This window comes from Cetorhinus maximus, chromosome 23 (assembly GCF_964194155.1).
Source record: "Cetorhinus maximus chromosome 23, sCetMax3.hap1.1, whole genome shotgun sequence".
NCBI classification, from domain to species: Eukaryota; Metazoa; Chordata; class Chondrichthyes; order Lamniformes; family Cetorhinidae; genus Cetorhinus; species Cetorhinus maximus.
The window spans coordinates 9,842,929-9,869,331 of record NC_135901.1 but is presented as its reverse complement, the minus strand read 5'-3'; the positions used below and the strand labels follow the sequence as shown (position 1 = coordinate 9,869,331).

The window sequence follows — 26,403 nt, the reverse complement described above, 5'->3', positions numbered from 1 at the left end:
AACATTTCTCCTTCTACATTCAAAGGCGGGTAATATTCAGGTCCTGATGAAACAAGTGACTGTCAGATCTTGATACGATGTTTGGTTTGAGCTTTTCATTTGCAAATCCTCCTTTTCTGATACCTTGTAAAAGGAGTTTACAAAAGTTACCACTGTCACTAAAGAATAGTAATTCAGAGCAGACAATTATAGTTTCTATGCAGCCTTTTTTCCTCTCTTGTTTCCCCGAAGGTTTAACTCCCTGTCCCACATACTGGCCCTCCTTAATCATCTCCTCTCCTGGTCATTGGGATGCTAAAGTTTCACCCATCCTCTGTTCCCCAACAAAATGACCATACATGCACTCAGCTCGCTGAAGCAGCCCCGCCTTCATAAGATCGTAATAAATAAGAGCGGCAGGGGCCATTCAGCCCATCGAGCCTGCTCAATAAGACCATGGCTGATCTAATTCTGGTCTTCACTCCACTTTTCTCCTCGCACCCATAACCCATGACTGCCTTGTGATCAAAAATCAGCGCAACGAACTCAGCCTTGAAAATGTGCAATGACCCAGCCTTCACTGCTCTCTGGGGGAGTGAATTCCATCTTACAATGCTGCACAGACCAGTGGGTCTCCAAAACCCTGCCCACTCCCATTTCCCTCACCAAGATGACTGCCCATGAGCCGCGCTCTCTGAGGAAACCCGCCTTCCTCTTCCAAGATGGCGGCGACCCCTTGCCTGGGTGATCTGGGTCTATCACCAGGGAGGAAGCCCCGCCTCCCTGATCCACCCTGACTGCTACTCGCAGGACTTGGGAACATTGAAAATATTTGTAGCTGATACCAACAGCATTTCTTAGATTGAGGAAGAATGCAACATAATACAAGAAGACATTAGAACACCTGCAGACTGGCAGTTAAGAGGCAAATGAACTTTAACAACGAGGGGCTGAATGGCCGACTCCTGCTCCTTGTCCATATGTTGGTATAATATGCAATGATATACTTTGGGAGCAAAATACAATCATTACCTAGACCTTAGAGAAGAAGAAAATGAATGGAGGAGAAGAGAAATGCAATCTCTGGAAACAGATGAATAATGAAAAACATAACTGCAAGTCAGCAAATCAATTAAAAATGCTCACAAAAGACTCAGATTGACTTCTAGGGTACAGAATTCAGAAATAATGTTCAATTTGTTTTGGATCCTGTAGACAGTTCTGATCTCTATACAACAAAAAAAGTCAAAGAAGCATTGGAACTTGTGCAAAAAGCATTTTCAAAGATAATATCATAACCAAGCAATTACAGTTATTTGGAAAAAAATTAACAGGACAGGGCTCTGTTCTTGAGAAAAGCGAAGACTTAGAGATGACCTGCCAGAGGTTTCTTTAAACTATGAATGGGTGTACGGTGTAGAAGTGGAGCCAATGTTTCCACGTAGGGGAGAATCAAAAACCAGGACCATATGTACAAGATAGTTCCTCATAAGTCCAACAGGAAAATAAGGAGAAATGGCTTTACTCAGAGAGTGGTTAGAATGTGAAATTGACTACCACAAGGAGTGGTTGAGTGAAATAACTTAGATGCTTTCAAAAGAAAACTAGATGAGTACACGAGAGAAAGGAGGTGAGAAAGAAAAGCTGAAAGGCTGAGGAGAGGGAGGTGGAATGGAAGGAGATTCATTGAAGATCACCATGAAAATAAATGAGTTAAATCAAATGGTCTGTTCCTAGTTCGATATTCTCTGTAATTCAATGTCATCTCCTACCAGCTCCTGATCAGCATGTTCCACATCTATCACTTGTACTGCACACGCTCAGAGTACAACCTGGTGCTGAGTAATCACACTGGGATCCTGTCGTCATTGACGTGGCACATGGAAAATTATGGATTGTAACAGTGTTTTTGAAAGACCAATTGGTGAACAGAAATTTTTATCAACAGACCGAGGTTGGACTTAATAGCCTATTTCTGTAACATAATCCCACGTGGCAGAGGTTGATTAATGCACAGGTCTGTAGAGCTGCAGCCCAGGAGGTGCATTAATAATCAGGCCCATAAAAACCCACCATCATAAACTCAGTTACCCTCATCACCAACTCCATCCTCCTCCCTGCCACAGTCTGAGACTGAACTAGAACCATTGCAACCTTAGTTTCCAAACTGACCCTGAGCTGAGGGCTGAGCTCCCGATGACATATCCTCTCCATCATGAACAAGATGAGCTTATGAGACGATAAGAGGAGATAGGAAAGAAGCTAAAGAAAGATGTGAGTTCAGGGCTCGGGCTGGTCAGGTCTTTACAGGAAGTTTAGCCCGGTGGATTAATGGAATGGAGGGAAGCAGCAGAGACCGCTGATCAGATTGTCTTAATCTTAGAGACAAAGAAGTCAATAAGCTCCTCTGTTGTTGGAGGAGACGGGGGAGAGGGAGAGCACTTCAAAAGGAACAAACTTGTGTTCGGGATATTAAAATGACTCGTCACAACATCTGTTCAATACAAAGCTGATTTATTTGACTTTTGTCCAGAATATTAAGAGGTATAACTGGGCTAGAGTTAGTTAACATCAGTAGAACAGATCCCAATGCTATTTTTGTTTTGAGACAAGTAATGGAGAAATATTGGGGAGGTCAATGCAACATGAAGATTGATTTCACTGATCTAGAGAAGGCTTATGACAGGGTGCCCTGTGAGGAAGTCTGGAGATGTGTTAGAATTCTTGGAGCCCCTGAGAAGTATGCACGACTTTCACAGGACATGTCCAAGGAGTGCAAGGCGAGAGTCAGAAGCAGTGTGGGGCAGAGAGAGAGTTTAAAAGTCAAAGTTGAATTGCATCAAGGATCGACACTGAACCCCTTCCTCTGCCTGCTGGTCACGGATGTTCTAACTGAGCAAGTTGTTCAGGAAATGCCATGGTCAATGATATTCACAGATGACATTGAACAATGTGGTGGGTCTGATGAGAATATGACTGAGTATATAGGAAAGTAAGCTGTGAAGAGGACATCAGGAGGCTACGAAGAGATATAGACAGGTTAAGTTAGTGGGCAACAATCTGGCAAATGGAGTATAATGTGGGAAAATATGAAATTGTCCCTTTTGGCAGGAAGAGTAAAAAAACAGCATGTTATCTAAATGGTGAGAGATTGCACAGATGCGAGGAATCTGGGCATCCTTGTGCATGAATCACATAAGGTCAATAAGCAGGAACAGCCAGCAATTAGGGAAGCGAATAGAATGTTATTGTTTATTGCCTGGGGAATTACATACAAAAGTAGGGACGTTATGGTCCAGTTATACAGGGCACTGGTGATACCACATCTGGAGTACTATGTATAGGACTGGTCTCCTTTTTTAGGAAAGGATGTAAATGCATTAGAAGCAGTTCATAAAAAGTTTACTGGACTAATACCTGGAATGAGCAGGTTGTCTTGTAAGGAAAGATTGGGCAGACTAGGCTTGTATCCACTAGAGTTTAGAAGAGTAAGAGGCGACTTTATTGAAACATACAGGTTCCCGAGGGGTCTTGACAGGGTGGATGTGGAGGGGATGTTTCCTCTTGTGGGAGAATCTAGAACTAGGGGGTCACAGTTTAAAAATAAGGGGTCGCTCATTTAAGACAGAGATGAGGAGAAATTTTTTCTCTCAGAAGGGAGTGAGTCTTTGGAAGTCTCTTCCTCAAATGGCAGTGGAAGAAACGGAGTCTTTGAATATTGAATTTTTAAGACGGAGCTAGATAGATTCTTGGTAAGCAAGGGAGTTAAAAGTTAACAGGGTAGGCAGGTGGTTGGGTTGTGGTTACAATCAGATCAGCCATGATCTTATTGAATGGCGGAGCAGGCTGGAGGGGCCGAGTGGCCTACTCCTGTTCCTAATCCGTAGGTTCATATCAGTATCTGCAGCACTGGACAAAAGCACTGGAAGACACGGGTATGAAGATTATTTAGTTTTTATTCTTTCATGGGATGTGGGAGCCACTGGCAAGGCCATTATGTTGCCCATCCCTAATTGCATTTGAACTGACTGACTTGCTAGGCCACTGCAAAGGGCTGTTAAAAGTCAACCACATTGCTGTGGGGCTGGAGTCACATGTAGGCCAGGCTGGGTAAGGATGGAGATTTCCTTCCCTAAAGGACATTAGTGAACCAAAGATCCAATCCATGGGCTGTCAGTTTGAGCCTTGGGAAGAGAATCAGAGTGAAGGTGTAAAGATTATGGCCGAAGACATGCAGAATGTGAGTAGCTTCAAGTACCTGGGGTCAGAGGTGGCAGAAGATGGAAGTATGGAAATTAAGAAGCGGATTAGCTCTGGTTGGAGTAATTGGAAGAAGTGCGGTGCAGTGTGATGTGATAGAAAAGTGTCACTGAAATTGAAAAGGAAGAATCTACAGGACAGCTGTGAGACTGCCCTTGTTATATAGAGCAGAAACTTGGACAACATCAAGAAGAGAGGAACAATGACTGGATACAATGAGACACAGAGGCTGAGATGGACGTGTGGAGTGACAAGAAAGGGCAAGATCAGAAACCAGTACATCAGGGGGTCAGTAAAGATTGTGGAAACATCAAATAAAGTAGCTGAGAAGAGATTGAAATGGTCTGGTCATCCATTATGGAGAGAGAGAGGAAATGTGGTGAGGTGAATGATAGGCATGGGACTATCAGGAAGAAGGAGAAGAGGAAGATCTAAGACAAGATGGAAAGATGTGGTGGCCAGAGAGGGAAATGCAGTGAGGTTGGAAAAGGAATGCGTGAGTGACAGGAGGAGATGGGGAAGGTGATCAAGCAGCATTCTAGTGACCACAAGTAAAATGGGAAGAACAAGAACGAGTTTTTCTTCTTTCATGGAACGTGGGTGTCGCTGACTGGGCCAGCATTTATTGCCCATTCTTAGTTGCCCTTGAGAAGGTGGCGGTGAGCTGCCTTCTTGAACTGCTGCAGTCCATGTGGCATAGGTACACCCACAGTGCTGTGAGGGAGAGAGTTCCAGGATTTTGACCCAGTGACAGCGACGGAACAGCGATATATTTCCAAGTCAGGATGGTGAGTGACTTGAAGGGGAACTTCCAGGCGGTCATGTTCCCATGTGTCTGCTGCCCTTGTCCTTCTAGGTGGTAGAGGCCGTGGGCTTGGAAGGTGCTGTTGAAGGAGCCTTTGTGAGTGTCTGCAGTGCATCTTGTAGATGATGCCACTGTGAGTTGGTTGAGGAGGGAGTGAGTGTTCAAGATGGTGGATGGGGCAACAATCAAGCGAGCTGCTCTGTGCTGGATCTTGTGGAGCTTCTTGAGTGTTGTTGGAGCTGCACCCATCCAGAGAAGTGGAGAATATTCCGTCACACTCCTGACTTGTGCCTTGTAGATGGTGGAGAGGCTTTGGGGAGTTGGGAAGTGAGAAAAGCGCCGCAGAATTCCCAGTCTTGACCTGCCCTTCTCATCATGCTATATATGTGGCTGGTCCAGCCCAGTTTCTGGTCACTGATAATCCCCAGCATGTTGAAAGTGGGGGATTCAGCGATGGCAATGCTATTGAATGTCATGGGTCGATGGTTAGATTCTCCCTTGTTGGAGATGGACATTGCCTGGCACTTGTGTGGTGCAAAAGTAACCTCTTACTTATCAGCCCAAGCCTGAATGTTGCTGCATTTGGACATGGACCGCTTCAGTATCTGGGAAGTCGCAAATGATGCTGAACATTGTGCAATCATCAGCGAACATTCTCACTTCCGCCCTTACGATGGAGGGAAGGTCATTGCTGAAGCGGCTGAAGATGGTTTGGCATTGGACACTCCGCTGAGGAAATCCTGCAGCTATGTCCTGGGATTGAGATGATTGATCTCCAACAATCACAACCATCTTCCTTTGAAGAATATAAAAGCTCCCAAAAAACATGGTTCAGTCCTGGAGGTTAACAGCAAAACAAAATCACAGCAGCTACTCGTGAACTCGCTGGTGTATCAGCAGGTGGGATGATTGAGTGAATCCCTTCCCACACTCAGAGCAGGTGAATGGTCTCTCCCCAGTGTGAACTCGCTGGTATCTCAGCAGGTTGGCTAACTCAGCAAATCCCTTTCCACACTCGGAGCAGGTGAATGGTCTCTCCCCAGTGTGAACTCGCAGGTGTGTCAGTAGGTGGGATGACCGAGTGAATCCCTTCCCACATATAGAGCAGGTGAATGGCCTTTCCCCGGCGTGAATTAGCTGGTGTACAGTGAGGTTAGATGATGTTTTGAACCCCCTCCCACAGTCAGGGCACCTGAACGGTCTCTCGTCGGTGTGGTCACGTTGATGGGACATCAGTTCTCTGGAGCTTTTATAGCACTTGTCGCAATCTGGGCATTTAAAAGGTCTCTCCCCAGTGTGCACTCGCTGGTGTATCAGCAGATGGGATGACCGGGTGAATCCCTTTCCACAATTGGAACAGGTGAACGGTCTCTCCCCAGTGTGAATTCGCTGATGCCCAGTGAGTTCAGATGATCACCTGAACCCACTCCCACAGTGAGAGCATCTGAATGGTCTCTCATCATTGTGAACACATTGATAAAAACAAAAAGCTAAAAGCTACTGCGGATGCTGGAAATCCAAAACAAAATAAAAACAGAATTACCTGGAAAAACTCAGCAAGTCTGGCAGCATCGGCGGAGAAGAAATCAGTCAACGTTTCGAGCCCTCATGGCCCTTCAGCAGAACTGAAGCATAGTTTCAACAAGGGAGAAATATAAATTGGTTTAAGGTGGGTGGGGGGGAAGAGACACATTGAGGGTGTGGTGTGAGCAGATAATCAAAAGATGTCAGAGACAAAAGGGTCAAAGAGGTGTTGAAGGTGGTGGTCTTTGTCTGAGAAAAGTGCTAATTAAGAATGCAAGACAGGATATTCAAAGTACAGCTCTAGTGGGGGTGGGGTGGAAAGACTAAAGGTTTTAGTTTTAGATTTAAAAATAATGGAAATAGGTGGGGAAAGAAGAATCTATATAAATTATTGAAAAAAAAAGGCGGGTGGGGGGGGAAAGAAACGGGGTGGGGATGGGGGGAGGGGGAGTTTAAGATCTAAAGTTGTTGAATTCAATATTCAGCCCAGAAGGCTGTAAAGTGCCTAGTCGGAAGATGAGGTGCTGTTCCTCCAGTTTGGGACAACCAAAGTGAAGCCCAACGCAAACTGGAGGAACAGCACCTCATCTTCCGACTAGGCACTTTACAGCCTTCTGGGCTGAATATTGAATTCAACAACTTTAGATCTTAAACTCCCCCTCCCCCCATCCCCACCCCGTTTCTTTCCCCCCCCACCCGCCTTTTTTTTCAATAATTTATATAGATTCTTCTTTCCCCACCTATTTCCATTATTTTTAAATCTAAAACTAAAACCTTTAGTCTTTCCACCCCACCCCCACTAGAGCTGTACTTTGAATATCCTGTCTTGCATTCTTAATTAGCACTTTTCTCAGACAAAGACCACCACCTTCAACACCTCTTTGACCCTTTTGTCTGTGACATCTTTTGATTATCTGCTCACACCACACCCTCAATGTGTCTCTTCCCCCCCACCCACCTTAAACCAATTTATATTTCTCCCTTGTTGAAACTATGCTTCAGTTCTGCTGAAGGGCCATGAGGGCTCGAAACGTTGACTGATTTCTTCTCCGCCGATGCTGCCAGACTTGCTGAGTTTTTCCAGGTAATTCTGTTTTTATTTTATTGTGAACACATTGATGGGACATCAGTTCCGCGGAACTTTTGTAGCACTTCCTGCAGTCTGGGCATCTAAAAGGTTTCTCATCAATGTGAGCCCGCTGGTGCGTAAATAGGTGGGATGACTGAGTGAATCCCTTCCCACACTCAGAGCAGGTGAATGGTCTCTCTCCAGTGTGAACTCGCTGGTGTATCAGCAGGGCGGATGACTGAGTAAATCCCTTCCCACACTTGGAGCAGGTGAACGGTCTCTCCGTAGTGTGAACTCGCTGGTGTATCAGCAGGGTGGATGACTGAGTAAATCCCTTCCCACACTCGGAGCTGGTGAATGGTCTCGGAGCTGGTGAATGGTCTCTCCCCAGTGTGAACTCACTGGTGTATCAGCAGGGTGGATGAATGAGCGAATACCTTCCCACAATCCCTACATTTCCACAGCTTTTTCCTGTTGTCACTGCTTTTATGTTTCAACAGGCCAGATGATCAGCTGAAGCCTTGTCCACACACAGAACATGTGTACGGTTCCTCTCCACTGTGAACGGTGCTTTCACCTTTCATGCTTAAAATCTGATGAGGGTCAGATTACAGTAAATTGAGCGACTCCATCAAATATTGACGCGGTGTTGGGTTTGTGTTTCCTGACTGTAAATGAAAGAGAACCGAAAGAAATCATAAAGGCAAGTTGTGAAATTGAACTGAAGCTGCCAGGTTGTTGTAAAAACCCAACTGGTTCACTAATGTCCTTTAGGGAAGGGAACCGGATACCCAGTCTGGGTCTAACAAGATACTAGACATGATGTGCGGAGGGACACAGAAAGAAAGAGAGAGAGAGAGGCAGACCTATAGAGACAGAGCGAGAGAGGCACAGAGAGCGAGAGAGACACAGAGACAGAGACATGGTAGAGGCAGGGGGTCATGATGTGAAGGAGAGACATTTTATATGTTTACAGATTGACCAGAACTTTGGCAGAATTTCCCAAACCCTCAATCTCCATCACTTAGCAGGACCAAGATAGCAGGTGTAAGTGCACAACATCACCTCCAAGTTCCTCTCCAACTCAAACACCATCCTGACTTGTCTGACATCCTGTACCGGATGACTAGAAATACATTTCATATAAATACTGGGAAGATTGAAACCGTTGCCTTCAGTCCCTGCTCCACTCCGTAGCCACTGACTCATCCCTCTCCTGAGCAACTGTCTGAGGCTGACTGTTCACAACATCGATGTTATTTTTCACCCCAAACTGAGCCTCCAATCACATCATCACCAAGACTGCCTATTTCCAATAAGTAACATCACCCGATTCCAACCTAGTCTCAGCTCATCTGCTGCTGAAACCATCATCCATTCCTTCGTTGCCTCTAGACTTAACTATCCTAACACTCTCTCGGCCAACCTCCCACATTCAACCTCCTGTAATCTTAAGGTCATCCAAAACTCTGCTGCCCGTGTGCTTACTCCATCAAGTCTTGTTCGCCCATCACCCCTGTGGTTGCTGATCTACAGAGGCTCCGGGTTAAAAAGCACCTAAATTTTAAAATTCTCATTCTTGTTTGCAAGTCCCTCCATGATCTTACCCCTCCCTATCTTTGTAACCTCCTCCAGCCTCAAACCCGCCAAGATAATTTTTAAAATTTACCTTTCTGACCAAACTTTTGGTCATCTGCCCTAACATCTCTGTATGTGGGCTCAGTGTCAAATGTTGCTTTATAAGACTCCTGTGAAACATGGAAGGCACTATATAAACACACATTGTTGTTGATTTGGACATATGTCACCATTCCTTTATCATGACTGAGTGAAAATCCTGTAACTCCTTATCTCACAGCATTGTGGGAGCACCTTCGCCACATGGACTGCAATGGTTCAAGGTCAAATATCATCTTCTCCACAGGTAACAGTGCTGTGCAATTCTATGACTCAACGATTTTTCTTTTCCCACCTATTTCCATTATTTTTAAATGTATTTCCATCCATTGTTTTATCTCTACCTTTTAGCCTTTTTCGATTCCTTCACCCCACCCCACCCCCACGAGGACTATCTGTACCTTGCTCGTACTGCTTTCTACCCTTAATTAGCACATTCCTTAGGTAATATCACCACCTTCAACACCTCTTTGTCATTTTGTCTATGACATCTTTTGGCTATCTCCACCTATCACTGGCCCTCTATCCAGCTCTATTTGTCCCACCCCCCTGAAACCAGCTTATATTTCACCTCTCTTCTATTTTTACTTAGTTCCATTGAAAAGTCACACGGACTCGAACCGTTAACTGCGTTCCTCTCCGCAGATGCTGCCAGACCTGCTGAGTTTTTCCAGGTATTTTTATTTTTGTTCTATGACTCAACGATTCTTTACAGACATTCCCTGTTCATCAGCATGTTCCTTTACTTTTTAAGCACTCCATGCTCAGTCATAATTTTTCCTTCATATGCAGACATTTCCTGACAATTATTATTTTTAGAGACGCTCCCTAACCTTGATCATTTACCCTCCATTTACAGACGCTTTCTGAACGGGCTGACACTGCGCGTGCGCTAGGGCCTCGCCGGCCTTTTCCCCAGAGTCAGACCCGGGAGAAACCGGAGAGTCGGGCATAATGTTCACGGTTTCTAGTCGCGTCTTAGGTGGAAAATGTTGCCGGTTTTATTTTGGTCTCTGTATCCGCACTCGGTCTTTGTAAAAACCTCCCTTTTAAACCCGCTCGCTCGAGCTCTCTTACCGTCTGTCGCCAGGGCCTGCGTCTGCTCAGATTACAATGTATGATTGACGGCGGTTCCAGGCCAATAGGAAAAGGGGGCGGGACTGGAGGACCGCGCGGTAGCGTGTGGTCCGCCAACCAATCAGATTGAACGAGGGGCGGGGCTGAGCCCGGATCTCCCTCATTGGCTGAAACTCGGCATCATTTTGAAAGCTGATTTGTCAAACTCCAGGAGAAAACTGGACCTTTCTGTTTGTGTCTTTAAACAGATGAAATCCTGTGAGCGAGGAGCAAACATTTCTTCATAGTCAATGGGACTAGCGGAATAATATTTCGGCACAGACTAGAAGGGCCGAATGGCCTGTTTTCTGTGCTGTAGTGTTCTATGGTTCTATGGTTCTACATTTGATCGTGAAATGGATTCATTCAGGACAGACAGCAGGGATTATTTCAGGAAATGACAGAGTGTAGTGATTGTTTCTCTTTGAACTCATCCCTTGGAGAACAGTGTGATTCATGGAAGAATTCACAGGCTGTTCAAAGCTCCTTTCTTATCTGGAATCATTCAATTCCAGCCGATTTGCTGGTCCGGCTTCAACCGGAAGAGTTTGTTGAGCTCTCACAACTCAACCAATGGGAGTGGACAGCCAGACCCGCCGGTCGAACCTATCCTGCCTGATATCAACCCAGAATGAGCTCGAGAGCCGTCTTCAATCACCAGGACTGCCTGCAGAGGGGTTTCTGACTCAGAGGCGGCAATGTTCTTTTTTTATTAATAACCCTAAATCCCTCAAGCTCCATTGAACTGACAGGGTCTCTTTTCTAAATCCACTTAATTGTTTAAATGACGTATTGATTTTACTTTGCAGCTTAATGGTGGCACTTACATCATCTAACCACCTCCTTCATGTGAGAGTGCAGAACTACAGTAGCTGCAGAAATCACACCTTTATCCTCTATCAAGCCTTCCTCATCCCCTCAGAATCAAGCTATTCCTATCTTTGCCCAGTATTTTCATTATCCTGCACTGAAAGGTCTCTGCTTATTATTGCTTATTTATTGTGAATCTGATCAAGCTGCTCTAATGTTCCTTTTAATTCAGTTTGCATTATGTTTACTCTTGGTCTATCATATTTGCTTCTGTTTCTGCCTTATCTTCATGTTCAGCCTGCTTTCACTGGAGTGAGCTTTCTGTGGTCAGAATTCAGTTAAACGACCTGTTCAACTGCATGTATTCTCTCAGTGCCCTGGTACCTGTGTTATTTATTTGGTCATTGTTTAATACTTCGTCAGCAGTCTCCCGATTCAAGGATGGCATCTACTTCAGGTGGTGAGTTTCTGTTGTGGGTCTTCTTGTGACTGAACAGACTGATTCTTGACCTGCAGATCTTTGGACTCATGGGGCAGGACATCCATGAAGTATTGGGAACTGGAGCGCAGCATTTGCTTCCATTTCTTTCCTTCTCTACTGCTGCTCTGCCTCATCATTAACATGTTGTGACTCAAAGTGTGATGCAGCTTGATGGAAAAGTTGTTGCCATTCTGAACAATTGGGAGAAAGCTCCTCCAGGTCATTAAGGTCAATGCTGCTGCACTACAAGGTGAGCAGGCTGCAGAAAATTGGTCTGTATTTCATTGAATATTGAAGTTTCAATGGTGATATGATGCTGGTTTTTAAAATGATCACTGTGCTTGTGAGAGTAGATACAGGGAAAATATTTGCTCTGCTGGGGAATCCAGAACAAGGAGGCAGAATCAAGCCAATAGAATCTGGAGTGAAATCAGGAACAGCGTGTTCAGACAAACGTGGTGGAAATCAGGACCAATGTCCCCAAAAGGCTATGGATGCTGGGTCTCGCTCACTCTCTCTGCATTTCACCATCTCATCTCTCTCTCCCTCTCTCTCTGCATTTCACCATCTCATTCTCTCTCTCTCTGTCTCTCTCTCTCACATTATCTTTATCTCTCTCACTATCTCTATCTTTATCTCTCCCTCTCTCCTACCAGAGAGGCCAGAGTCTTGTGTAGGCCCAGACTGGGTGGCAGGTTCCCTTCCCTGATGAACATTAGTGAACCAATTGATCTGTTAGGGCAATCCAGCAACTTTCAATGTCATTTTTCCCCAGTGTTGCTCCTACAAATTCACAAATTTTCAGTTCAATTTCACAACCTGCCCTTGTGTTTTTGTGGGCTCTCTATCACTTCATCTTTTCTGTTTTAAATCAGTTTCATAGCGTATTAGAAGGGGAGGATTTACAATCAGGAAACTGAAATGAACGTCATACCAGGGGATCTGATGGAGTTGCCCAATTTATCATCGGACTTTGAACATGGAAGGAAAAGGCACCGTTCACAGTGGAGAGAAACTGTACACGTGTTCTGTGTGTGGATGAGGATTGAGGGGATCATCTGGCCTGTTGAAATACAAGTGCGGTTACACTGGGTAGAATGTGTGGAAATGTAGGGAATGTGAGGAAGGATTGAGCTACCCATCTGAGCTGGAAATTCACCAATTCAGTCAGACTGGGGAGGGGCCATTCATCTGCTCAATGTGTGGGAAGGGATTCACTCATACATCTACCCTGCTGAAACACCAGCAAGTTCACACTGGGGAGAGGCCATTCACCTGCTAACTGTGTGGGAAGGGATTCACTCGTACATCTACCCTGCTGAAAACACCAGAAAGTTCACACTGGGGAGAGGCCATTCACCTGCTAAATGTGTGGGAAGGGATTCACTCGTACATCTACCCTGCTGAAAACACCAGCAAGTTCACACCAGGGAGAGGCCATTCACCTGCTCCGAGTGTGGGAAGGGAAAACATCACAGCGAGATAACTGTCTGAATGCAATGGTAGAGAAAGGAATTGACAACCAGAAGCCAAAGGGTCCAATGCTTTCCCATCAATCATCAATAACATCATTCACAGCTTCCATTTCTTGGCTGCACCTCCTTCCAAACATTGTGATCTATTTTCCTCAGGCTGTGTTCCTGGATTTAATATTTACCTGCTTTGTGACCTCATTCTGAAACCAGATTCGCTCCAATCTCCAACACAAATTGAGTTGCAAACCTGTCGGACAAACAATGGAAAACAAGTCAGTCAGTGACACAAATCCCATGCTGCTCATTTTCAGATTCACAACAGCCAGTTTCTAAATAAAAAGACGGAATTTCACAGTGAAAGGATTTAGAAACTTGATTTTTTTTAGAAAGTTCTGATGAAGAGTCATTCGGACTGTGTTCCTCTCCGCAGATGTGGTCAGACCTGCTGAGTTTTTCCAGCTATTTTTGTTTTTGTTTTAGAAAGTTGTTGTTTTTATTTGTGACTCCCTCACTCGGGTATTCTGTGAACACCGCTCGGAGGTTTAGTGACCGGGATATAATCTACCTGTGTTTTCCTGAGCCTGTGCTCGGTGTATAGGGAGGTTTAGCCCGTGTTGGAGTTTCTTGCATCCCAGGGATGGACAGTAACCCGCTGATTGAAGCTGCTGTCGCTGCTTTCTGCTGGCAGCGGGTGATTGGAGAGTGTGGGGCCGGAATATTGCTGCTTCTCCGCTTTTCCCTGTCCCACTCACTGTGGAGCCGAGGAAGAGAGAATCACTGATGGGTTTGTTTGAATCTCATAACTTCATATCTTTCCAATGGGTTAGATATTGGTACATAGCAGGTCAGATCATTTTCTCTTAACGTTTGAAATATTCATAAGAAAGCAACTGTTCGTGTGGGATCACTGAATAACAGAAACGTGAGCCACGATTGTGGATTATTTTCTTGACGCCAATATGCACCTTGACAACCTAGAGCTGTGGGGAGATGAATGTGATTTGCTGACAAACAGTGAAAGCTTCGTCCCCGGGTGGTCTCGAACCACCAACCTTCCGGTTAATAGCCGAACACGCTGACCAATTGCGCCACAGAAAAAGTCGCAAGATATGTACTTAAAGCATCGGATGCTGCTATCAGAATGATCATTGTTCTCTACGAGTTTTACTTTTCCAAAATAAAGGGTGAGACATTGATTTGGATACTGGAAACAGTCTGATCCCACCCACTGCAGACACATCCATGTCACCCGGAACCAGCTCTCCTACAGCCGGTGCCGTCTCCCTTCGAGCCTTTTGGTGCCTTGTCTGTCACCAAGTGTTCTGATTGTCCCGAAACCAATATTCGGTTTAAATTGCTGATGTGTAGTGAGGAGAATCCTTTCAATGTCTCAGATCAGTTAATTTCAATGATAACATCAGAGTCAATGTTCCAGTGTCTTAAAGAAGGGAGCGGTACCTTGAACGGTCAGTCGGACAGTTCACACTTCATTCTCCTCTGATCTCGGTTCCCAAAGAGTTTCGAACGATTCGCAAAGCTGGAGACTGGGTTTTCTGCTTTGGTTCCTTTTCCATCTTCCCAAATGCCAGCTGGCAATATTTTCTAAAATCTCATTGCAATTTTCCACCTTACATCAAGTCCATAGATGAGGAAATTCAGTTTTGTGGAGAGATTATAGAGACCGCGATTGTTCCCTTTCGAGCAAAGGAAGTTAAACAGAGATTTCATGGAGCTTTTGAAAGATATGGAACAATATTGAAAGAGGTGCAGGAGTTTCTGCAGTGCCCATGCGCACTGTGTGATCATTAGCAAAGTTTCCCTGACCCAATGACATCCAAGAGTTGGACTTTAGATTCCGATATAGTTTTTGAACCATAAATGTATTTATGCAGCTGATTTCATACCGAACTTTCCAAAGAGATTGATTCAGATCAAGCATGTCCTCGTTTTTCTCAGTCGCTCTATACAATCTAATTCCCATTGCTGTACAACCTGTTACAGGGACTGTTATAGAAAAGACGGAAAGGTTTGCTGCAGCGATACAAAGCCCTGGTTAGATCACACCTGGAGGACTGTGGATCGTTCTGGGAACGGCACCTTATAAAGGATCAGTATTTGCCTTGAAAGTTTCAGAGGAGCCGCATTGATTGTGTTGGTGGGTTTGGAAATTGAAAGTTGTCCATCCGCAGCTTGTGGCACAATTTCCCCTCACTGTTCACGTCATGTTCATGTCGAACACACTCGACGCTGTTATTGGCTGAACAAGTCTTCTGTGTGAGAACTAAACGCTGTTATTCGGCGCTCCCGCTCCTGCCGCCCGGGGTTGGCCCTCATCAGGGAATGTTGTTTTCCTGTTGCTGTGTGAACTGTCACAATGAACTGATCCCGGAGTCTCTTTCCCCCGGGATCGACAAAACCCGTCACTTCTCTTCCTTCATTCTCACTCTTTCATTCCCAGTTTGAGTCGTTTCTCCTTTCGGGTTCTTCAACAAATCCATTTGGACGGACAAGTGGCAGCTGAAATTTAATGTCCGGAAATGTGAAGTGATTCATTTTGGTCGGAGAGGAGAGGAAACAGAAAATTAAGGTTACAATTTTAAAGGGGCTTCTCTGTTGCACAGCGAGTGGTTCGGATCTGGAATATATCAATTCGGTTCAGTTCCACGAGGGGGTGGACGCATTTTACCATCGCAAACTTCATTCACATTAGTTGTGTAGCTTCATATTAAAAAGGTTCAGGGAGAAAAAGCAGGTTGGGAAGATGCAAGAGGAGATTGTTTCCTTCTGTATGTTTTTACATTGGATACCGTTCAGTTACTGAGCGTTACAAAGTGGACGGCGATTGAAATTTCCAGTCAAGACAATGACAATTTTAGACGTCGCAGTGGCCGAGCGGTCTAAGGCGCTGGATTTAAGTTTCAGTCTGTGTGGAGGCGTGGCTTGAAATCCTATGGCTGCCAGAGTTTCAGACTGTCCGCATTTTCAATCAATTTTGCCATCCCCTTCAGTCATTGAGTTGGAGAGGGCTGCAGCGCAGAAAAAGGCCCTTCGGCCCATCGAGGCTGCGCCGGTCAAACAAATACCTAACTATTTCAATCCAAATACTTCTTAAATGTTATGAGGGTTTCTGCCTCTACCACCCTTTCAGACAGTGAGTTCCAGATTCCCACCACCCTCTGGGTGAGAAAATTCTTCCTCACATCCCCTCTAAACTTCCTACCCTTTACCTTAAAATCCGTCCACCAAGGGGAAAAGTTCGTTCCTGTGTGCCCTATTATGCCCCTCATAATTTTATGCACCTCAATCATGTCCCCCCTGTGTGCGCTCGGTGTGCAGTGCTCCATTCTGGCGGAAAGATCGAGGAGAGGCAGCAGAAATTGCAGGACAGCCAGGAATAGATGAGGCTGCATTTCTTCATTCCCTTCTGTAACCACTCTGTCGTTTTATGTACAGAACATTAAAAGGTGCATTGCGACGATGTACGGAACTGACTTGCTTATGTAATGGGTTTGAAACCCTTTAGAGTTTCCTGATACAGGTGAAAATCCGACATTTTGAACCTGCAATCTACATTTAGTAGTTTATATTTCTCACTGTTCCTGTTTTAAGAATGAGTTACAGAATTGCTTATCTATTAAATGGACTAAAAAACCTTTCAAACGCTTCCCTGTATTTTTCATTTTCGTTCATCTGTCGGCATTCATCAAATTTGCAGTTGGAAATGGAACAAAAACGGAGCCAATTTGGTGACATCCTTGATTTCTGGATGTTTGTCTCTCCTTAGGCCGCTGTCACTATCGGTGTCTATGTCTGTGTGTGTTCCTCTGCGTGTGTCAATGTGATTCAGTTCCCTGAGAGGGATGAATGCATTTTTACCATCATAAACTTCACTCACTTTCGTTATGCATCGTCATGGTAAATGACACAGAGAATTACAGTGGGTTTAAAAGTTGGAAGAGGACCTTAGCCTTTCTGGCGCTGTTGGCGTAACCCGTGGTTAAAATAGTGGACTTATCAAACCAGATGCTGTGAGTTCGATCCCTGCTGGTGCCTGTGGATAAAGTTTAGCTGATGGAAGCGGTGGAAATGTAAACTGTGGGGAGGAGTATCTCGGTTGTGAAGAGATTTAGACACGTCAGGAGAACAAGGAGAGAACATGGGAGAATACTTTCCAGATGTGCAAAGCTATTAAGAAGGTCTGACAGAAATTGAATAATTGCTGAACTATTTAGGCACAACAAGTAATTAAGAAAGCTAATAGAACGTTATCATTTGCTGTGAGGGGAATTGAAGTAAGAAGGTTATACTTCAGTTGTACAGGACAGTGATATCAGGAGTACTGTGTGGAGTATTGGCCTCCTTATTTAAGGAAAATGTAAATGCGTTAGAAGCAGTTCAGAGAAGGCTTATTGAACTACTACCAAGAATGGGCGGCTTGTCTTATGAGGAAAGGTGGCAGGCTAGGCCTGCATCCGCTGGAGTTTAGAAGGTTAAGAGGCGAATTGATTGAAATCTTTCAGATCCTGAGGGGTCTTGACAGGGTGGATGTGGAGAGGATCTTTCGTCTTGTGGGAGAATTTAGAACTAGGGGTCACTTTAAAAATAAGGGGTCGCTCATTTAAGACAGAGATGAGAGAAGCTTTTTTCTCAGAGGGTCGTGAGTACTTGTAACTCTCTCCTTCAAAAGGCAGTGGAAGCAGAGTCTTTGAATATTTTTAAGGCAGAGCTAGATTGATTCTTGATCAACAAGGGGGGGAAAGGTGATTGGGGTAAGCAGCAGGTTTCAATCAGATCAGCTGTGAACTTATTGAATGGCGGAGAAGGCTTGAAGGGCCGAGTGTCCTACTCCTGCTCCGAGTTCATATGTTCACATGTTCTTTGAGTCCAGACTGCTTCCCGGCTCAGTGCGCAAATGCCAAAAAGTCAAGGATGATTGAAATTTTCACTGAGCAACATGTAAACTGACAGTGGATTCACTCGGTGCGATGGTGTGTTCCAGTTCTATATGTGCAATCATAGAAACACTTTATATTTGTTGTTTTGAACCCAATATTTCTAATGGGCTGGATGTTATGCACATGTTTGATATAATTTATCCCATTTACAAAAATAAATATTGGAAAACTATTTGTGTGGGAGGTTACTGGATAAAAGCAGGCCTGGAAATGGAGCAGAGAAAGAGGATCCCTGGAGTGATGTTCAGTCAGTTCAGGAGGATGGTATCAGAGGGAATGGAGTAGGGAGAGAGTATCCCTAGGGTGATGTTCAGTGAGTTCAGAAGAAAGGTATGAGAGGAAATGGAGCAGGGAGAGAGGATCCCTGGGGTGATGTTCCGTGAATTCAGTTGTTTGTTGCGCCTGGCAGGCCGCAGGGCCTGGGAATTTCCACGATTTGTGCTCCCTGGTGTTCCTAATAAGCCCCAAACTGTGGTAATTATTTGCAGGATTACTGCTTGATAAAGTGTCTGTGTCAGATCGGCCCTAGTCGCTAGGAATCTTCCCATGGTTTGTGTTAACGGTTCAGTCTGCGGTATTTATGTATTTTTTGTTATTCATTCATGCGATGTGGGCGTGGCTGTCTGGGCCAGCATTTATTGCCCATCCCTAATTGCATTGAGAAGGTGGATTGTGACGTCTCTGCCTTGTGAATGTTTAATTGGACAAGGTGGAGAGAGTCCAGGCAAATGCTCTGGGCGCATGGGTTCAAATCCCAACATGGCAGCTGCTGGAATGTGAATTCAATTATTAAAACCTGGGATTGAAAACTAGCCTCAGTAATGGTGACCATGACAACTATCACCGATTGTCGTAAAAACCCATCTGCTGCACTAATGTCCTTTAGTGAAGGAAATCTGCCATCCTTTCCCAGCCTGGTCGACATGTGATTCCAGGTCGACAGCAACCTGACTGACACTTAACTGCCCTCTGAAATGGCCTTGGAAGCCGGGCTGTTCTGGGCGGCCTTGCCAGCGACACCCACACCTCATGAAAGGGTAAAGAGATAAAAAAAAACTTTTATTCCCTATCTAACCCCTGCTGCACCGACCCTGGGAGTGTTAGATGGGACAGTGTAAAGGAAACTTTCGTCCTCCATATACTGTCCTGTATGGGCCTCTGATGAAGCAGATCCCTGCTGTTTACAATTACCTGACATGTGACTGTGACAGGCCTGAGTATGAGTGAAATCACCGAGGTTCCCCTCGCTGTGTCATCATCCTGGCTCTGAAGTTTGCCATAAAAAGGTAGAGGTAAGGGTGTATTAACACCGATGGGTCGCTGGGTGGCGCAGTGACTCTTTCACTGAAGGACCTTGGGCTCTGAAGAAGAGTCATGAGGACTCGAAACGTTAACTCTTTTTTTTCTCCACAGATGCTGTTGGGCCTGCTGAGTTTTTCCAGCATTTTCTGTTTTTGATTCACATCCCAAACAGGAATGGTTAAAAAAAATCTGGGAAAGGGGAGGAAACAGTGTAATAGGGGAAATGGAGCGGTGTCGATGGGCCTGGGGGAAAGGAGTTCAGCAAAGTCAGTTCGTTTCACATTCATGATTTATTAACAATTTCGGAGAACATTTTACAGAAAAGTTTATTTTAAAGTCAACTGGACTGAACATGATGACTGAGTCACACTGAGAACAGAACACATTCGCTCTGAGCTGCCAACTGTATGTACAGCTGTGACAGAGACCAGAAAGAGAAAACAGGAGCTCAACATAAAGGGAAGGGAATAATTGTGAATGAGGAATGAGAAAAGCTACTTATTTACACATGGAATTTAAACTACTGGGGAATTATAAGCTACAATTACAACACAACCATAATTATCTCGCACATTTCAAACAGAGAAGCGGAAATACCGTCCATGACTGTCTTCGTTACAAATTCGGAAACATGAACTGAAGGTATTTAATTTTTAGATTCACCGAGAGGACATATTTTAAATTCGTAATACAGAGATCTCAATAAACGGCTGAGGAAAATCTACGGTGTCCAAAATTCAACTGGTCACTTGATCTGCAAAAGAGGATAAAATAATGAAGCAGATGTTTAGAATGTGGGACATTTATGTTAGTGTTTTAATCAATGAAACATTGAGAGATTTTTCAAACCGCTTCTGTCAGTTTGAAGTGTGAGTGGATTGAATCTTCTGACCTTCACCAGAGTGACGGCAGTGCTGTAGAAAATGCTCAGGAAGAACAGGATGATGAATGTGGAAGCGGTTGTCCAGATGTTGCCGTTATCATCCTCAGAGTCTTCAATCCAGGTGTGATCTGTGGAATCTGCGAGGATATAACCGAGGAAATATAATTAGGTTACTTATTAATCTAGGATATCTTTTAAAAATATACTCTTTACTCTTTCCTAAGTTATTAATGTATTCTCTAATTTAATGTTCAATATATATCTACTGTTAAGCTCGTGAATTTCAGCAACCTATCTCTGTAACTATCTCTACAGCTGTTCTTGCTTTACAATCCTCGTATAGTCCTAGTCGGAAAATATAGAAAATTATCTCCAATATCATTTTATTTTCGAACAATTTCGTACGATCTATTATTGGAGAATATTATGATGGATATCAAGAGAGATTCACTGAGCAACTTATTTGGAAACTGTGAACGTTGCTTTTTAAAATCTCGGATGTGAGTTCCCATCTTGTTTGTCTATTTGTGATGGGAATGTTTGGTGCGTCATTAACTTAAATCAGATTCTCAGTAAGAACATTGTTTCAGTGTGCTTTTCGGATCATTATGTAATAGGGACAATTGCCGGAGGATACGTCGGTTAAAAAAGTGCATTTGAATTAAACCTTCTTCAATAGCCTGGCGTTTGTGTCATGCTTTAGCTTTTATGTATGTGTGCACGAGTATATCGTGCCTTGCATCACTCTTTGTTTCTGTGTCCATATGTGTGTATGAGTATTGAGGTGTGTTCATTTGCCAATGAGTGCTGACTTGTGCATTTTTGTGTCTGCGTCTGCATGTATATTTTGTTTTTTTTGCCAATGTGTATGTATGAGTGTGTTATTGTGTGTGTTTATGTATTGATATCTATGTTTATTTATTACTATCTGTGTTAATGTGTGTTTATGCGTTCTTGTCTGCTAATATGTGTTAATGTTTCTTTTTGTGTTCCACGTATGTGTCAGCATATTAATGTCTGTGTCACAGCGTGTGTGTGAGAGAGAGAGAGAGAGTTTTTAATGTGTGCATTTGTGTGTTGATGGATATTTAAAACTATGTATCAATGTGTGTTTATGTTTTCAAACGTACTAACGTGTGTTTTTTGTGTTCTCGTGTGTATAAGCGTGTTTCATGTTTGTGTCTACATGTGTGCCTGTGAATGTGTTAGTCTGTTCCTCTATGTTTTTGTCTGTCTGGGTGTCATCTGCTCATGTGTGTGCACGTGTTCATGTGTATCCATGTACTTGTTTTAATGTGTATGATAGTGTGTGTCTTTTTGTCTGTATTTCTGTCATTGTGAATGTGTGATAATGCATATTTGTGTCCTTGTATGAGTCTGCTTGTCTGGTTTTATCTGTTTGTGTGTGTGATATTGTGTATATGTGTGTGAGTGTGTGTGTATGTGTGTGTGCACGTGTGTATTTGTGTGTGTGTGTGTGATTGTGTATATGTGTGTTCCTGTGCCTGCATTTGTGTGTGTATTTGTGTTTATGTGTGATTGTGTGTGCGTGTGTGTCTGTCTGTGCCTGTGTTTGTGTGTGTGCAAATGTGTATTTGTCTATGTGTGTGTGTTTGTGTGTCTGCCCGTGTTTGTGTGTGTGTCTGTGCCTGTGTGTGTGTGCCTATGTATGTATGTGTGTGTGTCTGCCTGTACTGTGTGTGTTTGTGTCTGCGTGTCTGTGCCTATGTGTGTATGTATGTATGTTTGTGTGCGTCCATTTGTGTCCCTTGTGTGCATTTTTACTATTTTTCGGTGTTTCACCAGGTCCCAACGATCGAGTCTGACCCTGATAGTGAAAATTTTGGTGAATATTTTCAATGTTCTGTATAAACGTGTTTTCTGTGAGGTGCAAGGTGATATCAGGTGAACGAATGCAAACAATCATCCATCTGCCTCATAAAATTCAGGGGTAGAACCGTGAACAACCCAGGGAGGATTTAATAACCAGTTTAGATTCAGATGATGGGAAATCAATCTTAGCGTAAGATTAACTGGAACAAGAGTGTGAAAACTTCTTAAAATTATGTTGCATAAATATATATTTTACAACATTTTAAGCATGATGGGACTTTAAAACCTGTGGCCAGTAAGCTAGAAGCCGACATCTGCTGTTGGTAACTGGGTCCTTACAGCAAAGGCCCGTTCCTTTCCAGATTCTCTGCTCGGGGACTGAGAGTCCATTGAGTTAATAGTTTTGCTCTGTCTGGTTGAGTAAGCAATTTCTCTTTTGGTTCTCTCTGCTGAGAAGGTGGAGACACACTGGGTTAACCAATGACCTTCCTCGTCTTTCTGTTTAGGAAGTGGAGGTAAAATTGGCTAAAAATTTTCCTTTCAGTTTTCTCTGTTGGGGAAGTGGAGGTATAGTGGGTTAACAATTTTCCTTCCGCCTCTCTCTGTTGGGGAAGTGGGGGTACAGTGGGTTAACAATTTCCCTTCCCCCTCTCTTTGTTGGGGAAGTGGAGGTACAGTGGGTTAACAATTTCCCTTCCCCCTCGCTCTGTTGGTGAAGTGGGGGTACAGTGGGTTAACAATTTTCCTTCCCCCTCTCTCTGTTGGGGAAGTGGGGGTACAGTGGGTTAACAATTTCCCTTCCCCCTCTCTCTGTTGGGGAAGTGGGGCTACAGTGGGTTAACAATTCCCCCCTCTCTCTGTTGGGGAAGTGGGGGTACAGTGGGTTAACAATTCCCCCCCTCTCCCTGTTGGCGAAGTGGGGGTACAGTGGGTTAACAATTTCCCTTCCCCCTCTCTCTGTCGGGGAAATGGGGGTACAGTGGGTTAACAATTTCCCTTCCCCCTCTCTCTGTTGGGGAAGTGGAGGTACAGTGGGTTAACAATTTCCCTTCCTCCTCTCTCTGTTGGGGAAGTGGGGGTACAGTCGGTTAACAATTTTCCTTTCCCCTCTCTCTCATGAGGAATTGTTGAGACATGTTTCTGTGTGACCCTCACTTCAATTCCCAGTGGGTGCGATGCAGCAACTTAAAGCTGGCATCCATTTTAAAGGAATGGACAATAAGAGAAGCAGCAACACCGAGATCTAAATGTGCTGAGTTTGTTTGCCGGAAATAGGAAATTGTTAGATTTCCCCTCAGTGGGAGGAGAGTTGGTGATGTTATTTTGCAGAATCCCGTGATGAATGAGCTTTACTCTGTCTCTAACCCAGGGTGTATCTGTGCTGGGAGCACTGGGTGTACAAGACTTGGTTCTGAGCCCTGGAAATATCCGATTTTAACTAAACAGCTCTAACATTAGCAAAAGTGGAAAACAACATTAATTAAGCGATTGTGCATTTAAATCACAATTGGAGAAAAGGACTTTATTATTTTTTTATTGAAGTTTGAAACGTAACCGAGAGATTCTCATTGACATGAATTAACGGTGTCCATCAGTGCAAGGGAAATATTCACAAAACTCGGTTTACCGCTGGATTTATCAACCGTTCTGTTGATGATCTTCAAGGGGATCGCTTCATGTCCCACCACACAGGAGTAAGAAGCGCCGCTGGCCCACTCCTCCGCTGCAATGGATAACAGGCTGTACATGAAGAAGGAGCTATTGCCGTTCTCCGCCACCACCCCGGTGTTCTTGTAGTTCCCGGGATTCACCGGCTTGTCATTGACGGTCCACTTGACGAAGATCTCTCGGGGGGAGAAACCTCTCACCAAGCAGCTGAGGGAGACGAATCTCTGAGCGGAGACATCTTCTGCCGAGGGCAGGAGGACAGACACGGACGGTTCCTGCAGATTTTTACCTGCAGAAAATGTACAATAAATGTCAATAAACTGGATAATTTCGTAGACAATGAAACCGCTGGTTAGATGTGAGGGAAACGTGTTTTGTGATGAATATTAAGGGGTTTCATTATCCACTTCTTGGAAATATATCACCGATCCTTCACTATAGCTGAATCAAAATCCTGGAACTCCCTCCCTAACAGCACTGTGGGTGTATCTACATCACATGGACTGCAGCGGTTCAAGAAGGCAGCTCAACACCACCTTGTCAAGGGCAATTAGGGGTGGGCAATAAACGCTGGCCCAGCCAGCGACGCCCACATGCCATGAATTAATAAATAAAAATCTTTGGGATCTGTCCGGTTTTCCAGCTCGGGGCAGAGATGGATACAATCCTTTTCCCTGAGAACTTATGGGGTTGGACGAGAAAGTTTCTCAAAGTTTACAGCACAGAAACAGGTCATTCGGCCCAACTGGTCTGTGTTGGTGTTTCAGCTTCGCACCAGGCTCCTCCCATCTTGCTTCATCTAAACCCAATGGCACAGCCTTCAGTTCATTGTTCATTCATCTACTTATCAATTTCCCCCTGAAAGTCCACAGGCCCAGGGCGTTTAGTTGGTGAAATTGCTAATCAGAGTAGACCATAAATACACTGAATAGTAAATATTGATTCTTACACTTACACTGGAAATAGACACATTGAACTACTTATTGCTTCAATCTCACCGCTCACCTGGTTCCTTGTGGATGGAACTTCTTAAAGGAGTCGGCAGATCCTGATTGCTCACCACGCAATAAAACTCAGCCCCACTCAACCAGGCTTGTGTCGAGATGTTTACGTTGCTGACCACGCTGTCGGGATCCTCTCCCGGTTGGACGGCGATCTCTGATTTCAAAGGCTTCTTCTCTTGTGTCCAGGACACGAGGACTCCATAAGGAGCATTAGAAACGATGCAGGTTAAGGTCACGGTCGCCTCCAGTAAGACCTGTTCTATTGGCGGTGGCAGTAGAGTAATTGTGGGATCGTTGGGGCATGGTCTGGGCCTGTGAGAAAGAAATGAAGATCAACCAAAGTTTCACCTTCAGGAGCAGGACAGCAGTATTCAGCCTTCACTCCCTGAAGGAGAATAAATCACCTTGGACATATCAACCTCTAACTATCGTCTTTAATCTTCTTTACACAATGGAAAACCAGCTTCGTCTATGTAAATCGTTCTCATAATTTAAGTCGTTCAGCCCCGGTAACATTCTCATGAATCTATGTTGCCCCAGTCCCATTACAAATGTACCATTCCTGGGCCCTGGAATGCAGTACTGAAAGCCGTTTTATAAATAGGGTGGATGCACTTTCCAACACCCTATCCCGAAGCTGTTACCAGTGAAGGGTTCCAGACACCTTCTGCCTCTCCAAATATGATCAGCTGACTCAGGGTAAAGCTAATGTCAAGTCCACCTCACTCACTCTGTGACGTCAATGCAGAGACGTGACGTGATAAAATCCTGAATGGTGAACAATCCGAATGCAGCCCTTACATCGGAATTAAACAATAACTACATGATAGTAAATTAGAAGTTGTTTCGTCTACTAACTCCAATAAATTCCTGATTTGATTAACATCGGAGAGCAGAATGATCTATTGCTTCCTCGGTTTGTATTTCTTACCCTCACACTTGGTGGCGTTTCGACTTTGGGTGACCCCTTGGTGAGTGACCTGACAGGTATAGACCGCGTCGCTGAACCATTCCCCAGCGGAGACTTTCAGCCGACTGGTCACCGAGAAGCTCCCGTTCACTTCAAAGGCGGGAGAGGTGACAATTCCTGAATCCATGGGTTGTCCATTCTTCAGCCACTTCACGGTCATTGACTTTGAACGGAGATCGATGATTGAACAGACGGCAGTTGCAAATTTGTTGGTTGTGATTTCTTCCCGGGAACTCACGGTGAGGAGAATAGTTGGAGGTAAGTCACGAGGACCTTCAAGAAACACAGGTTAGTCATTTCTTGCGGAAGAAATTGATAACAGATACAATGAGTTCTTATATTTTAACCATGGGCACTAACCTGGAATTTCCAGGGATCAGAACTATGCAGAGTACTATAAATGCCTACTAACCAAGGCCCTATACAGGTCAATCACAGCCTTTCTGTTTCTAACAGGTTCCCCAACACTTACATTCCCATTCAATGCTCTTGTCTGAGCCGCTGTATCGAACCTCACAGTTGATATTGCTGCATTTCCCCTCTGACTCGGTGATGGTTAACTGGCTGGTCAGGGTGAAGGTTCCCTTCTGGT

General features: G+C 44.4%; 1 protein-coding gene, 1 non-coding gene and 1 gene segment (V, D, J or C); all 3 read right to left on the bottom strand.

Annotated features, from left to right (window-relative positions):
• LOC144697789 (uncharacterized) overlaps window positions 1-6,277 on the bottom strand; it is a 54,007-nt gene extending 47,730 nt beyond the window's left edge. The window contains 1 exon segment of the mRNA XM_078569785.1: window positions 5,966-6,277. Coding sequence (XP_078425911.1) covers window positions 5,966-6,277 — 312 coding nt within the window.
• Window positions 6,278-14,220: 7,943 nt separating this feature from the next.
• On the bottom strand, window positions 14,221-14,294 carry trnan-auu (transfer RNA asparagine (anticodon AUU)). Its single transcript has one exon. It is a non-coding gene; the product is annotated as a tRNA-Asn (tRNA).
• A 5,432-nt stretch (window positions 14,295-19,726) lies between these two features.
• LOC144696875 (Ig heavy chain C region, membrane-bound form-like) lies at window positions 19,727-26,088 on the bottom strand. The segment is given in 5 exon segments: window positions 19,727-20,207; window positions 20,346-20,473; window positions 23,797-24,126; window positions 24,843-25,153; window positions 25,773-26,088. Coding segments are annotated over 3 exon segments (258 nt in total).
• Window positions 26,089-26,403: the final 315 nt, after the last annotated feature.